At 44.1% G+C, this 15,635-nt stretch overlaps 2 protein-coding genes across 2 annotated transcripts; both read left to right on the top strand.

The window, feature by feature from the left end:
- Positions 1-246: 246 nt before the first annotated feature.
- On the top strand, positions 247-6,804 carry LOC101760852 (coiled-coil domain-containing protein SCD2). The gene is made up of 17 exons (XM_004971095.4): positions 247-712; positions 1,039-1,223; positions 1,999-2,068; positions 2,212-2,253; positions 2,337-2,399; positions 2,618-2,667; positions 2,747-2,774; positions 3,342-3,413; positions 3,508-3,618; positions 3,691-3,751; positions 4,345-4,461; positions 4,551-4,669; positions 5,096-5,165; positions 5,607-5,648; positions 5,781-5,821; positions 5,898-6,024; positions 6,280-6,804. Exons 1-17 carry the CDS (start codon positions 332-334, stop codon positions 6,381-6,383), a joined length of 1,683 nt encoding a protein of 560 aa, XP_004971152.1. The 5' UTR covers positions 247-331; the 3' UTR covers positions 6,384-6,804.
- Positions 6,805-12,176: 5,372 nt separating this feature from the next.
- On the top strand, positions 12,177-14,984 carry LOC101759762 (transcription factor ICE1). The gene is made up of 4 exons (XM_004971094.2): positions 12,177-12,956; positions 13,942-14,169; positions 14,365-14,535; positions 14,637-14,984. Exons 1-4 carry the CDS (start codon positions 12,309-12,311, stop codon positions 14,718-14,720), a joined length of 1,131 nt encoding a protein of 376 aa, XP_004971151.1. The 5' UTR covers positions 12,177-12,308; the 3' UTR covers positions 14,721-14,984.
- The last annotated feature ends 651 nt before the right edge of the window (positions 14,985-15,635 follow it).

Raw genomic sequence — 15,635 nt, 5'->3', positions numbered from 1 at the left:
ATAGCAATAGAAATACAATGTAGCAATAATTAAGTTTATTTATATAAATAGAAAATTCATCATAGTTTCTCTGTAGTGGACTTCGTGGAATGAAGCGAACCACCCAAATTGAGCAAAAATAAAGCACGGAAACAGCACAAACAGAAAATGGTAACCAAGCCGGACTAACTAAAATTTAACAAAAGGCGAGGGGTAAACTGTAAGAAAGCAAAAACTGAAAACTCCACCGGCGTCGGGAGCGTGCTCCCCCCCACCTCCCTCCCACTCCCCCGCCTCGCCATCTCCGCGCCGCGGCCGCCCGGCGGCCCAGATCCCACCGGCGAGCCGCACCATGGACCGTCTCCGGGCCGGGAGCCCCGTCTACGGGCGGCAGCGGAGCGGGAGCAGCACCGGCTCCTCCTCCCCGGGCGGCGTCTCCCCCTCGCACCACCGCTCCTCCTCCACCTCCTCCGCCGCCTCCGCCGCGGGCGCAGCTGGCATCTCGAACGTGCGCCGCACGCAGAACGTCGCCGCGCGCGCCGCGGCGGCGAGGCTGGCGCAGGTCATGGCCTCGCAGAACGCCGCCGCGGCCACCGGCGACGACGATGAAGACGACGACTACGCCGCGGACCACCCGCCACCGGCACCCATGAGGTTCGGAGGTGGCCGGACAGCGCACGGGAGCAACGGCGTCTCCCTGCTTGGCCGCACCGCGAGATCTCCCTCCCCTGCGGTACTTTACTTCCGGATCTCTCGCTCCATGCTGCTTCTCTACTTAGGAATTGGCTGCTCCGGCCTGCTGCTATGCGCGAATTAGTCCAAATTGGTCAAACTGGGGTCAACTGTTATGAAATCGTCCAGGATCGGATGAATTTGCGGAAGTAGATAGTTCCCACTTGCTAGTGCTAGATCACTTTTAGTAATGCTTGTTAATTCCTTTAGAATCAGGGGAATTGGGTGAAAATTGATCCGTACATTGTATAGTGTCTCAGTTTACTCAATTTGTTTACTGCTGGGCTGTGGCCTTCCACTAATTTGATCTCCTCATATTTTCATTAGTTAGGTCGGAACATTGTAGAACCACCTCCGACCGTCCGCTCATCATCAGCAGGCAGGCCATCTGTTGCATCACGACCGACCACCACAGTGGTGCCACCGATCAAAACCAACACGACATTGCGAACCCCGTCCCCTATACCTCCCGTGGCTGTGGAGCCTCCAGCAGATCGCACTCGGCAGAAAAGGTACATTTGTTACATTTCCTCATGCCTAAAAAACGTGGAATATACCTTCCATGCTAAAAATAGACTAAATGATTAGTACTAGTGTGTCACCAAATGAAGCAATACTAAGTGAATTTTGCTTCTTGGACCATTCTTTGGAAGGAGTGATTCCACTAGCTTACTGCATTAATCAGCTCTTGCAATGGACTTAGTCTGACTTAGCATTTATATATTGCTGCATGGTAAGCGTTGCCCCTAATAACATATGGTCAAGCATCACTGCCCATGAATTAACCTGAAAAAAAAGCAGACAAATATTACAGTGCTTCTTACTTCTGAGCTCCAGTTTTGTAGAGTGACACAGTAGCATAAAGTGGAATGAACAAGTTTTGTGTCCATACATACATAACTCCTGATGTTCTATTTATAGAACGATTTGCATGCTTGGTACAATGGTCACAGTGTGACTGAAATCGATCAATATCAGTAGCATCTAAATTTGGGAATAAGATACTAGATTAGATCTTCTGGTGTAAATCATTTTTTTATACATCTAATGATCTAATGCTAAAAAATAAAATAAAAATGCCTTTTGAGATCCCCACCATGTCAAACATGCAGATTTTCTGTATATTATTGTGAGTTCTGCATTGCATTTATTAATAGGAAACTGGGATTAGACATTGTCGCATTATCGGTTGCTTCTTACAGCTTGGAATTTTCTTTTCATCTATATTTTTTCGTTTCAAAAGAAATAGGGGAAACTTAGTTATTGACCCCTTTTTATTCCTTTTAGGTTTGATGCAGGGCTTCATAGCTCCAGAGAATCAGGATTAAAAAGAGAGGCATCCACTCTTCAAGATGAGGTGTTCCTTTTTCTCTGAAGATTACTCATTTATATTGATTCTGCTCATTTTTTCTTGTGTAACTGTTAGGAGTTCTTACTATAACTTGAATACTTGAGAGTGCATATCTACTATTTCAAGACTAACGCTATACTGTCATACAGCTTGACATGCTACAAGAGGAGAATGAGAGTGTTCTAGAAAAGGTGAAACAGCAAATGACATTATACAACAATGTATCTATTGGTTTTATGCAGGGCTTCAATAAAAATTTCTTAATCTGATACAGTTGCGACTTGCTGAAGAAAAATGTGAGGAAGCAGAAGCTAGAGCCAAGGAGCTTGAGAAACAGGTGAGATAACATCTACTATAAACATTTAATTTTGCTGTTTTGCTCTATGCATCAGATATGGTCATTTGTATGACATGACATGGTCTGATTCTATCCTCTACTGCAATTGAATCTGAACCTTGAAATACAAGGTTGGGTTTTTATGGCCATGAAATGATTTTTCCTTATGTAGTGAACTATATACACAATTGCTTAGGTCTTAATTTCTTGTTACACAGGTAGCTGCTCTTGGAGAAGGAGTGTCACTAGAAGCTCGCCTCTTGAGCAGGTTTGTTCTGTGTTTGAAATACACATATTTTATAAATCCACTACTGGTCACGACATAACATGTGCATGAATGCTGGCAGGAAGGAAGCAGCACTTAAACAGAGGGAGGTTAGTTTTCTTCTTGTGTTCTGCTATAGGCTGCTGGCATTTATATGTTATCATATTGCTTTTTTAGCCAGTTGTTTGATGTTCAAATGAGAAGATAAGCCCTGTGCTGAACTTCATCCCAGTTTCTACTTTGGGTGGTCCCTAAATATACTCCCTCCATTCCTGTTTATAAGACGCACACGTATATCAAGATCCAAAGTTTACAATCTTTGACCAATAATTTAGCCAACAATTTTTATTTTTATAATGTAAATTTGACATGGTTGGATTTATAATCAAATGTACTCTCCAATGATTATAAGTTTATAACCACAAAAAATATAATATAAGCTAAATGAATGGTCAAAGTCTAATTTAGGAGACCGTGCCATGTTATACCACGCCTTATAAACAGGAACGGAGGGAGTATTATGAAGTACTTATTTCAAGGTTTGCTGAAATGATGAATGAAAATGCATTATTACAGATTTTAAAAGCTGCTATCAACTAAATGGCTGAAAAAAACTTGCTTATCCACTAAACGACACTTCACTGCTAATTTTGCAACTCTTCTTCATTCGTCCTCAGGCTGCACTAAAAGCTGCAAGGGAATCAAAGGATGGTAGAGAGGAAGTAACAACACTAAGGCAAGAACTTGAGGTAAAGATACTTTTAGTGAATTTAAATGTCCTACTCTTTGTTGTATATGCTGTTTTATTTGACTCCTATTGTTCACTTATCATGTTTTGAATAGTCTGCCAAAGAAGAAGTTGCATCAGCATTTGACCAGCTAAAGGAGGCAGAGTCTGAAACGAAGGCTCTCCGGTCCATGACTCAGAGAATGGTCTTAACTCAAGAAGAAATGGTTAGTCTGATTATTGCCCAATCCTCATTTTGTTTTGCCGGCATGAATTTTAATCCAGTTACAACTTTATAGGAGGAGGTTGTTCTAAAAAGGTGCTGGCTTGCACGCTATTGGGGTTTAGCAGTTCAGTATGGTGAGTTACCTGATATCTTTTTTTCAAAGGAAAACTCTTTATCATTTTTTCTGATTATACTGACTAGTCACTTGAAATTTTAAAAGGAGAAGTTGTCTGGTATCCGTGATAAAAAAGTTCCATTTGCACATTCACTATCCATTGTTCTCTCTTGAAATTCAGCTAGATAACTTATTGCCTCAATTTACTTTATTTGATAAATTTCAATAAGATACCATGCGATGGCTCTTCTAGTCACTCATCCACTGATCATGTGGTTATGGTCGTCAGCAAAAGATAAATGTTCTGACGATAGCGTAAAGGCTATTTAGTTTGGTAAGACAACATTTTTATGTAATCACTGTGCAATTTAATGATATAGTTTGTCTCTGGATGATAGTGCTTTGTGTTCACCCTAAACCATAGCCAACCTGGCTAGCCCTAGTACATGTATGGCTTGACCCATGTCAAGGTTTGGCAACCCAAATGGGATCTGGGCCTGGTATGAAAGTGCGCAGGTCTAGTCCACCTGCATCAGTGACACTAAACTGCTAATGTTTTATTTCCTCCTTATTCTTGATTACCTGATGATCCATCCATTAATTAACTTCAAGGAGTGTATCCCGAGATCGCGGTATCAAAGCATGAACATTGGTCATCGTTGGCTCCTCTTCCCCTCGAGGTTGTTCTCTCTGCTGGTCAAAAGGCTAAGGAGGAACCTCGGAAACAAGGCAAGCCTGCATTATTATAATGTGTAAGTTGTAGATCATAGTTTATTCCATGCACTCCAATTAAGCATGCTTGAAATTTATTCATGCAGGTGATGATGCTCAAGGGAGAAATAAGCTTGCACGAGAAATGAGTGATGTAATGGGAGAAGGCAATATAGAGAGCATGCTTTCAGTTGAAATGGGGCTTAGAGAGCTTTCTTCATTGAAGGTGTTGAATTCGCTTCCTTTTGTTTATAGATTTCTCCAAGGCAAAATTGTGGTACCTTACTCACATGTAGAGGCAAGCACCTGCATTAAAAAAAACATGAGGGAAGACATAAGCTCTCTTAAGTCTTAATATCCTAAAACCTTTGGCAGGTTCTCCTAATATCTAAATGCAGAACTTAACATGCTAACTCTTTTTTGCTTCTGCCAAAAGTTGGAAGGACTTGGTTGGACTTCCTACTATAGTAATAAAGTGCTCAGAGTGACCAATTTATTTTGTATAAAGACTATTTAAAAGTTGGACAAATTAGTGAATCACAAAGGCCACAAGGGCAATTTGTCGTTCTACTATTGCAGTCTCTCTACCATATGTAATTACTGGCTGGCTTCTCTGACATGTCAAAGCTGAATTCCTGTTATTGTCATGTAGGTGGAAGATGCTGTTGTAGTTGCACTTGGCCAACATCGCAGACCTAGCATAGTTCGGCAGTTCACATCAGGTTTGCTCCATTTGCAATGTAGTTCATTTTCATCTATTTTGGCAAAACATATATTGTGTGAGGCTAATGAAATTTGGTATATCAATCATCATCCATCACACATGTCTCATAGCAAGTTTTGAGTCTGCACATCTGCTCTATTCACAGTTGGGCCCTATAATGTTAATTGTGTGTTTGAAACATCCAAATCCATTTGCATACTTGCATCGATGTTCTTCCAAATGCTGTCTCACCAACACTCTAATACTACATGGTAGTGGCCATCTCATGAAAGTATTTGTACAAATACTGACTGTAGGGTACTGTGATGCCATCTACAAGTGCATGCATTTGATTTTTCTTTTCAGCGGGAGATTTTACGTGTAAATTCACTTCTTTGTCCTTGCTTGGAAAGCTAGAAACTGATCAAGTTGTGAATTATTTTGTTCTCTACCTTTGCAGATTTTAAATCACCTGGCGAACCTAAATATCTGGAGGCATTTGGTACTACTTTCTCCCCTTGGCTAATAGGACTTAATACCGCTTTAACTTTATTTCACTACTTGTATGCACAAACATTTTAGTCAGGTTTGTATGGCTTGAACTCAGAGCTGAAACTATTTCTTCATTTTGCAGATCTTAGCCCAGAAGAAGCTGAAGATGTTAGCTTCAAGCAGGTAAGCTTTCAGATATGTGAATTCTGCAATTCTTCCATTCATTGCACATGACTTATGGAATCCACACCAAATTCAGGCATGGCTTATATACTTCTGGAGAAGAGCCAAAACTCATGGTGTCGAGGAAGATATTGCTGATGACCGGCTTCAATTTTGGATTGGTCGCAATGCACAAGCTCCAAATTCGCATGATGCTATAGATGGTAAGATGCTTGCTCCATCCTACTAGTTACTAAAACAAGTAACCATTGGCAGGTATCCCTGTAAATTTTACTGATTAGCACGATGCTCATTGGGTGGACTTCAATTTCTGCAGTTCCTTTGAGTAGTGATGCCTTTTATGCATGCTGTTCAGTTGATTTTTGCATGACTTCTTGCATTAGATCCAATTATTCTGGTTCAAGGTGACATCTTTTCCATTGTCTTGTGACTGGTTTCTGTCAATTTTATGACTGCAGTGGAGAGAGGTCTAACAGAGCTCAGGAAATTGGGCATAGAACAGCAATTGTGGGAGGGTTCACGAGCAGATATAGATCAAGCTTCTTTGGCGATGGAGAACTAGTAAGAATTTGCCATGGTTGTCTATGCTCCGTGTATTATCCCATTTTTGGAGAAACGGGAACTCTGGTTCCCGACCGGTCTCGAGCCCTTGCATCATCAGATATCACAGAATAGTGCTTCGATCTTGGGGCATCGAGCGATGAACTTGCCCAATTTCCAACAAGTTTGTGTAGTGCATGTGCAAGCGATTCATCTGTTGTTGAAATAGCTTTGTGAAATGTGTAATAGTTTTGCCTCGGCAAGAGAAACAACGACGGCCTCACTTCGAGCAATTGTGAATTTTGTGATTATTGCCCCTGTTTATTCTCTGTATCAAGCTCAATCATCCAGTGCCGAGGAACGTTTGCAACAGATGAACAAAAGAAATTTCTGTATCATACTCCTGCATGTTTTGTGTCGGTGGCCTTCGAGTTTAGGCTTGATATACTGTCGTGCTTCAGTCCTGTGATCCTCTGTTTATGGTTGATCCACATGAAGCAGAAGCTCTACCATTTGCTAGCACTCCCGGTCAGTGCATGTGCTGTACATGTTACGTTGTTTGTATCTTCGTCATAATCATTTGTCATGAACCTGCAGTCTCATTTGATCACATTGTTTTCTGAATTGTTGCACCTGACTGATCGTCAGGTCACGAGACAATGTTACGATTCGCTGATTCCTCATCATCTTCCTGTCCTACGCCACGACATGTCGACAGGTACGCCGAGGTCCCTTTCTCTGGTCACATGCCCTCCTTACCAAACGCCCAGCAGAACCCAACCCAGACTTGTCCTGCACGGACGCCACGTGCAAAAATATACCGCCAGCATCCAGTTTTAACGACAAAAAACGCGTTGAACCTGTGCGATCCTTCAGAACAGCAACTCCTTGTTCCTGTTTCACTGACCCAGATGAAACAGCCACTGGGTCTCCGTTGCAAGTAGGCAACACGCAACTAGACTTACAATTTGAAGCGGAGGGAGTAAAAATGATGGGCGGCGACTCCTATTCACACCCCTATTGAGCGTGGTGAGAGTAGGCATGAAGTTTCTGTGGAATCCAGCGGCGGATCGGTTGCATGGCGAGGAGGGAAGCCGGCGACCCCGGCTGGCCGGCGGCGATTGGTGAGGCGTCCTTGTACCTCGATTAGACACGCTCCGGCTAGCTAGCAAAGAATTAATCGCCCTTTTTTTTCTGTGAGGGGAGGAGGAGGAGGGGGGGGTCAAAACGGGTTTAGAGCCGTCACGGGAAGCCTGGGGTGGTGCCGCTCGCCTTTCCGCTTATTTATTCCCCGCTTCCCTTTCATATCTTCCGTCGCCGGGCATTCACCCGCGACATTACATGTTGCCCTGCTCATTCCCTCGCCGGCACGTTAAAGGCTTCTTGAGGGAGGCCTCGTCGTCGCGCCGTCGCCGTCGGCTACGGTTGGCGCCTGCTAGTGCTAGCTGGGATATGATCGCGCCGCGCTTTGGTAGAAAAATTAGTACTGTATCCTGGTTATGGAGAGTGTTTCAACGAAAAACCGTAAAACGATCGAGAGATTAACTGAACAATGAGTTGTTTATGGATGGGTTCTCGAACGAACTGGTTTTGCATCCACGATTCGTGAAGGTGCATGCACTCTCCCTGGAGTGTTGGTTCGATGCCAATACTGACGATGATGATCAATCATTAACGTGCAAATGGACAGGTCTACTACTTGTACTTGATGCACCCTCTCATCTACAAGTGGGCCCTCAAATCGAAGGTCTTTTTTAATCATAACAAATCCAGAAAGCTGCAACTGACCTGCCAGTAAACATCAATCTGCCCAAGGAATTAGTAACGTTCGTCACTGGTAACACCTGCGTTACTGAAACTGTTGTACTGCCAATCATGACCAAATTGGATTTATTACTACATCATCATAAAGAAACAGAACTCCCTAAACAAAATCCCCAATTAGCCCCTCCCTGATCTCCAAGTCTTCTAAACACCGAAGCCGTCTGAACTGCTTGGCCTGAAATTTCATGTTCCATGTGGCCGTAGCCTTTAGAGTACACACCGTAACTTCTTCCTCGACCGCTTGACCTGACTTGTCACCTGTGCCGTCGAGCCGCGGAAAGAACAGCTCTGAATTCTCTGCTACCTCGCTTTGCAGAAACGCTCATGTGATGTGTGAACCGTGGTAGGCAGAGCAGGCCTCTTTTTTTCCTCTTCTCTTTCCATAGCGTTGTGTTGCCGCGGGTTTACATTCCCTTGCCCTGCGTGTGTCCGATGGTTTCTTCTGGCTGGCTGGGCTCCGGCAGCGTCACAGGATGCATGAGAGACCTTGTAATTGGGTTGCGCACACTCGAGGGGTTGAGTAGGAATTCATTTCAATCATGTACCCTTCCCCTCATCCCCAAACCGTGAACAGAATGATCTCGCCCTTTTGTTCCCTCCCCATTCTTCGGTTCTACCCGTTCTTTTTTTTTCTTATTGATAGATTTTACTCTTCCTCCGCTGCGGTGGATAACTTGGCAACAAGGGATGACCACACCAAATCATGTATTACCCCTCCATTTCCAAATATTCTATATCTTAATTTAAAATACGAGGAATGGATTAATGTTGTTTCTATAACGTTTTGTCTCTTTTTACATCTATATTAATTTTCCATCTATTTTTAACATTCTGAGTAAATGTCCAACCGTTATTGGCATTTAACACTATAAAATCATTCCCAAGAAATTTAACACCACTATAGGATAATTGTTATCCACCATTCCTCCATTCTTCTAATTCGTATGATTTTCAATCCTGTGCCCAATGAAATTTTTTTAGATAAAGGGATAGTTCATGCGCAGCTGTTTTCCGATCAACATGCAAAGAAACAACCCCTCATTCATTCTCGGATTTTATCTTTGCAAAAAAAATCGCTAGAGATGATGAGAATGGGAGATCGAAGGGAGCACAATAGACAAATTTGGTAGGAGAGTTTAACCATGAGGGCAGAGCACAAATTAAGATATTATCAAGATACCCCAAACTAAAAAGAAAAGAATTCGATGCGACTCTCGTCTTGCGTGCAGTGTGCAGTGGGCCGGGGAAATGATTTCTAACGGTTAACTTTTGATGTAGTCGGTTTCTTGGACACCAAAATTGCACTCAATGGGTTCGTCATGCAAGTTGCGTACATTGATTTACAGTTTGCGCTCGTTTCATCGTGTCAGTTCCCTTGCGTAGTGTTCTTTTTCTTTTTCCCTTTTTATCGGATTCTTGGTCACGTTGTCGTTTCATGAAACATTTAGAAAGTGGCATTCAAAATGAGGCAATCGTCACGAAAACAACAATAACTTATTCGACGAATAGGATTTACATACGAATTAACAAGATGCACAACTCGTATTCGCCTTGTTCATAGATTAGCAGTGGCCCATGCATCTTTTCCCTTGCACAATAAAGCCATATATGAAACTCTTGCTTCCAAATGAGGTAATAAGCCTATGTGTGTGAGATGCACAAATTTTCTTGTTCTTTTTTCTACTATATAAATCCAACACACCTCCTCTACGTACGTGTCTAGATGAGTACGTGCTGATCCTGCCGACCAATTTTGGACGGGATCACCAAATGAATCAGATGAAGCAAAGCTAGGCAATCAACCAAAAGCCCAAGGCGGATGGATCAAGCCGGCGATCGATTAACCAAAGCAAAGCAAACCGTCACACGCAAAGCCGGGCGTCCGGCCGGCGTCCGTTCTCCGTTCTCGCTTCTCCGTGAAAGACGAGCAACAGATGGCGACGGGAACGGCTTTTCCGGCTGTGGCTACACTGCCAGAGCAAAAGGGAATCCCAGCAGAAACCGTGCGAGAGACCAGCTTTTCTCTCGCCGGGCTGCAGCGCTTCCTTCCAATCTGCCAGTCCTGGTTCTTCTGATGAGTACTCACTCCACGCACTACACATTTCCACATCAGACATCACTCACTGCTGAGTCCTGATCAGGTTGTTGGGATGCAACAGTTTTTGTTGCAGCATGGCACAGCGTTGCGTTGCGTATAAACATCTATTTTTTCTTTAGAAAAAAGTGGTGGTGGTATTGTACACCTAATTGTAATGTCGTGCAATCGTCTTGACAGTAAACTTTTGTAATGTCGTGCAATCGTCTTGACAAATAAACTTTTTTGGAAGGCTGTAAGAAGGGAACAAAACTATGTGGCGTGACACAAGCGCATGTGTGAAGCAAATCTTGTACAATTAAACGCGCAACATAGAAGCTACATGCAAAAATATATCTTATAAAAGAAACTAGATACTAGGAATATAATACACGTGACGGTGAATATGTGTGCGTGCATATAAGCATATAAGCATCTGTATGACTAGAAAGTTTAGCAAATCAAGGGCATGAGAAATTGAATATGTGTGCATACACGCGTGGCATGTGGGAAGCATATAGTAAGTGAAAAATATGAGTTGGATGATCCAAGCAACATCAGTGCAAACCGCACGTGCCCGCATGATTTGCGGAGGCAACTGCAAAATGTAGATTCCTATTGGTTGATTGTTTATTATGTCGGATTTTACGATACCAACACGCACTTGTAGGTCCGTTATTTACGCTATCTACGTAGGTCAACAGTTTTCGATCTATACAGCTCGGCAATCCATCTTCAGATATATCGCTTTTTGAAGCGTTTGCAACATGATGTAACTGCAACAAATATGACAATAAATAACTAGTTTACGAGATAGCATTAATAGGTCCACGATTTACAGATGTACAATAAGTCTCCTCTTGTAAGGGTCACTTTATCGCTTGAGCTACCAATGCGTTCGAGATGATAAGAATGTGAAGGTGAGTGGAGGAAGACTGGAGGAGGAGGGCAAGGCCACATTGTCTATGGTCCAGCAAAAGAAATCAGTGGGAGGGGAAAAATTAGACGTTAGATATTTAGGTCTAAACCCATAAAATCATGTTCTAGAGATTGAATATAGGAGGAACATAACAAACTCACCCTGACACATGATCTTTCAAAGTTCTAAATGCGGTACACCATTCTGTGACAGAGATGAGAGTATTGAAACTTGAAAAAAGTTCATTTCTATCAAAAATAAACCGGATCGATTCACTTAAGCGACCCGGTAGCGGCATTTTGGCAGAACCCTCCAAAGCCGAGCAACAGATCAGAGCAGCCTTTTGGCATGCAGACTACAATGGTACTGCCAAAGAAACTAGTGGAAACCGACAGTGACGCCTGACCGACCCTACACATGTCGTCTGGCGGCCGCCGAACGCTTCCTTCCTTCCAAGCTGAACACTTCCTTCCTTCCAAGCTGCAAACTTTGTTTTGCTTTGATCCATATTGTCAGCTTTGGTAAATCATCCATGGATTCCACATCACTACCGAGTCCAAATCACATCGATCGGCAACTAGTCGCTGCAACGGTTTTTGTTGCAACATTGGCATGGCACGTCATTACATCCTAGCCACCAAACTGTGAATTGTGGTGTTCGTTCCAAGAAATTCTATTAAGCTTTTTCTTCTTGGATTGGAGGTAATTTGATCCGGCTGGCTTTTTTGAAAGGTGGTGAGAAGGGAACAAAATTGTGCCAAGATTTGTAATTTTGTAACGTGACACAAGAGCCATGCAGCAACCAAACAAATGGACCTTGCATGGGTGAACGAAGCAAGGCTTGCACACAAACGTCTCTCTTCTTCTCTCCTCTCTCTCTAAAAAAGAAAACGGCTCTCTCTCTAAAAAAGAAAACGGCTCTCTCTCTCTAGTCTCTAACTCCTTTCTCTCTCTACATCCCTCTCTCTCCTCCCCCTATAAGAGGGCAACCAAGGCTTCGGCGCTCTGGGCGGAGAGAAGAGAGAAAGAGAGAGAGAGAGAGAGAGTTGCCACTACTGAGCCGCAGAAGAGAAGGATAATTAGTGAGGAGACCGATCGACAAGGAGCGGAGGAGGGGCGTGGCGGTAGCCATGGACAACTCGGCGCCGGGGAAGCTGGACGAGATCGAGGGAGGGGGAGGGGCGGCCGGGGACTGGGCCTACCTCTCGTCGGACGGGATGGCCTCCGGCTCCTTCCCGCTCTTCCCCTTCCCCAGGGACGCCCTCTCCACGCCGACGCCCGCCTCGCTGCTCCTCTCCATGGACCCCGCGGCGCTCTTCGACCTCCACGGCGCCTTCGCCCCGCCCTCCTCCTCCACCCCCGGCGGTGGCGGCGGCTCCGCGCTGCCTGCCTTCCACGACTTCACCTCCAACAACCCCTTCGACGACGCCGGGCAGTTCCTCGCCGCGCCCCCGCCGGCGCAGGCGGAGCACCAGCAGGTGCAGAAAGGTGGGTTCTTGGCGCCGGCGGCGGCCCCGGCCTTCGTCCACGGCGGGATGGACTGGGACGACGACGAGGAGATCGAGCACAGCGTCGACGCGTCATCCATGGCCATCTCAGCCTCCATGGAGAATGCTGCGGGCGCGGCCACGGGTGGAGGTGGCGGTGGCGGCGGCAGCGGGAGGGGCAAGAACAAGAAGGGGCTGCCGGCCAAGAACCTCATGGCGGAGCGCCGCCGCCGGAAGAAGCTCAATGACCGCCTCTACATGCTGCGCTCGGTGGTGCCCAAGATCAGCAAGGTGATCCACCGTGGCCTCTCCATATTCGTCTCTTGTATCTATCGCTTCCCATCTGTGCTGCATGTTTTAGTTTATCCTTACACTGATGTTTGTGATAATGGTGGTGTTCTAGCATTATGGTAGGATTTTATTACGATCATGTCACTTTACTATGTGTGAATTTTGGCGATGAATTCTTGAATTGTCTATGTTTAGATCCAAAAGCTACTCTCTTTGGTAGATCTATGGCACGCCTAGTAGCTATATGTGCCTATGTTCATTGCTTTAGCTAGCAGCGGATAGCGCCTTCATACGTTGAAAGCGGTCTTCTTTCTTTCATGGTAAATCATATACAGAAGTATATATGTATGCTTTTGATTACTCCTTATGTTAGACTGTAAATTTTTATCATGTAATTTTGAGCACCAAATGGAATTACTGTTACTTTTCATTTCCTTGATGATTGGTTTACTGTCCACCCATGGTAATTTCAGTTACGTACTTGAAATGTTTTCCCGTATTGTTTAATTCTTACTTATTGGGGCCTTCAGTTCTGAGACATGCCCAGATTCATTGATGCAAGGTTAACACAGTCCCATGCACGACATGTCGCTGAAAGCGATCCATCAACCCATAGCTTGTGAGATAATGAATTGTTTGTTTTTCTTTCTTTCTGATTTCTGTTAATGATGATTCTCGGTTTTGCGGGCTTTTTTTCTACGTATTGCTGTTTTATCCTAAACAATATGTGCACTTGGAAATTTAACCATGATGGTACATGTTTGATTGTAATCAACTTATTTTTCTAGTTCATCCCAATGATCAAGATTGTTTTGAACAATAAAAGAAGACTTCAAGTACAACTATTAAGATACATGACAAGTTGCAGTGTATCAATGCAACGCCATTTACAAGTAACACATTTTTAATGCAGCAGGACAGCTCATTCATGTTTAACGATATAGTAGTTGATTAGCTCATCAACAGTTTTCTTCTCATGTGACAGATGGATAGGGCTTCCATCCTTGGTGATGCAATTGAGTATTTGAAGGAACTCCTGCAGAGGATCAACGATCTTCACAATGAAATTGAGTCTGCTCCAAGCTCTTCGGTTGTTGGGCCAACATCAGCTAGCTTCCATCCGTCGACGCCCACATTGCAAACATTTCCTGGACATGTCAAAGAGGAGCTTTGCCCAGCCGCATTCCCTAGCCCTAATGGGCAGCAAGCCACGGTTAGTTTGATTATGAACTAATTCTAAGTTGGGAGTCACAACCTAAGTCTGTTTTATGCTCAACATTCATATACTGAATGTTTTACAGTTCATATTAGTACCAGTACGTTATTTGTGCAGGTTCTTCATCCTTTACTTCTTTTTTGAGAATTGTGCATGATACTGAATGAGATACACCAATCTTGTTGGCCTCAGGTTGAAGTCAGGATGAGGGAAGGGCATGCAGTCAATATCCACATGTTCTGCGCGCGTAGGCCAGGCATCCTGCTGTCCACAATGACAGCTCTGGACGGCCTGGGTCTCGACATCGAGCAGGCAGTCATCAGCTGCTTCAATGGGTTTGCAATGGATGTCTTCCGAGCTGAGGTCTGTGCTCACCACATCATAACCATTTCTGCTTCTTATGGATTCAATTCAACCAAACCCAACGTTACTCGCCCTCTTCATATCTCTGTTGTCTGCTCCAGCAATGCGGGGATGGTCCTGGACTCGTGCCTGAAGAAATTAAGGCGGTGCTGCTGCACACTGCTGGTCTTCAAAACGCAATGTAGCTGGTCTGAAAACAAAGTGCTTCGATTCGGAAGTTAAGCTGTGCTGTTCATCGGTTTCTTGGTCAAGAGATGAGATGATGCTCGCCATCTAGGGATATGAAGTGATGATGTAACTATGGATTCTCTTTCGTTTAATGTCGAATTTTCTCTTTGGTACTGTGATGTAATAGAATCTATGTCGTGTGTTAAACAATCTGGTGAATGGTGATGAGATATAATCAGATTCAGTGCCATGTCGGTCAGAGATGATGCACATAGACTCCAGCAATGATTGTCACTGGCAGTGTGGCAGGCAAGCTGGGATATGGTCCTTGATCCAAATGAATTGAATCCTCTGGGTTCTTGGTAGTATTTATGCTAACTGTTTTGCAGTCAGTGAAGCCTGCCTGTTGAATGAATCCTGCCCCATGTGAAGACTGGGAGTGTGAGGCTACTAGATGAATCGGCTGATAGCTGATAAATAGTGAAGGATTTGTTGGGAATGGGATTGGTTGCGTCACTGCTCTGATTCCGTGATCCCTGCCTGCCTCCTACCTGCAGGATGCAGTTCTTGCCTTGAGCCATGTCCCTCCTAGACCACTGCGAGATCTGCAGTGCAGCTGCAGGGCTAACGGCTCTAACTTTAAACACATTTGTCCAATCTAGCGGGGTTAGGTGTGATAATCAATATTCCCATTAAAATGTCTGATATAACATGTAGTTTGACCTCTGTGATCGCAGATCAACGCTCGAGATATGAAACTGGCCAAAATCAAAACTCCAGTCCAGCAGAAGAGAAACTTTTTATGGATATTGTGATTTGGGGTGTCACTTTGTCTATACAAAGATTGATTATTTTCTTCAAGCAAGTACATTGTTACACATAAGCGATCTCATAGTTCGTCTCATGCAATTGGTGTGGAGGAGAAAGAGCAA

This window comes from Setaria italica, chromosome V, assembly GCF_000263155.2.
Source record: "Setaria italica strain Yugu1 chromosome V, Setaria_italica_v2.0, whole genome shotgun sequence".
Lineage (NCBI taxonomy): Eukaryota > Viridiplantae > Streptophyta > Magnoliopsida > Poales > Poaceae > Setaria > Setaria italica.
The sequence above is the reverse complement of the archived record's forward strand: the minus strand, read 5'-3'. Positions and strand labels throughout refer to the sequence as shown.

Excerpts from the sequence above, each read along its gene's own strand:
- LOC101760852 (XM_004971095.4), top strand. The coding sequence starts at position 332 with ATGGACCGTCTCCGGGCCGGGAGCCCCGTCTACGGGCGGCAGCGGAGC. Across the intron at positions 1,224-1,998 it reads GATCGCACTCGGCAGAAAAG|GTTTGATGCAGGGCTTCATA; the intron begins GTACATTTGTTA and ends TATTCCTTTTAG. Across the intron at positions 2,668-2,746 it reads GAAGCTCGCCTCTTGAGCAG|GAAGGAAGCAGCACTTAAAC; the intron begins GTTTGTTCTGTG and ends GAATGCTGGCAG.
- LOC101759762 (XM_004971094.2), top strand. The coding sequence starts at position 12,309 with ATGGACAACTCGGCGCCGGGGAAGCTGGACGAGATCGAGGGAGGGGGA. Across the intron at positions 12,957-13,941 it reads TGGTGCCCAAGATCAGCAAG|ATGGATAGGGCTTCCATCCT; the intron begins GTGATCCACCGT and ends CTCATGTGACAG. Across the intron at positions 14,170-14,364 it reads CTAATGGGCAGCAAGCCACG|GTTGAAGTCAGGATGAGGGA; the intron begins GTTAGTTTGATT and ends TGTTGGCCTCAG.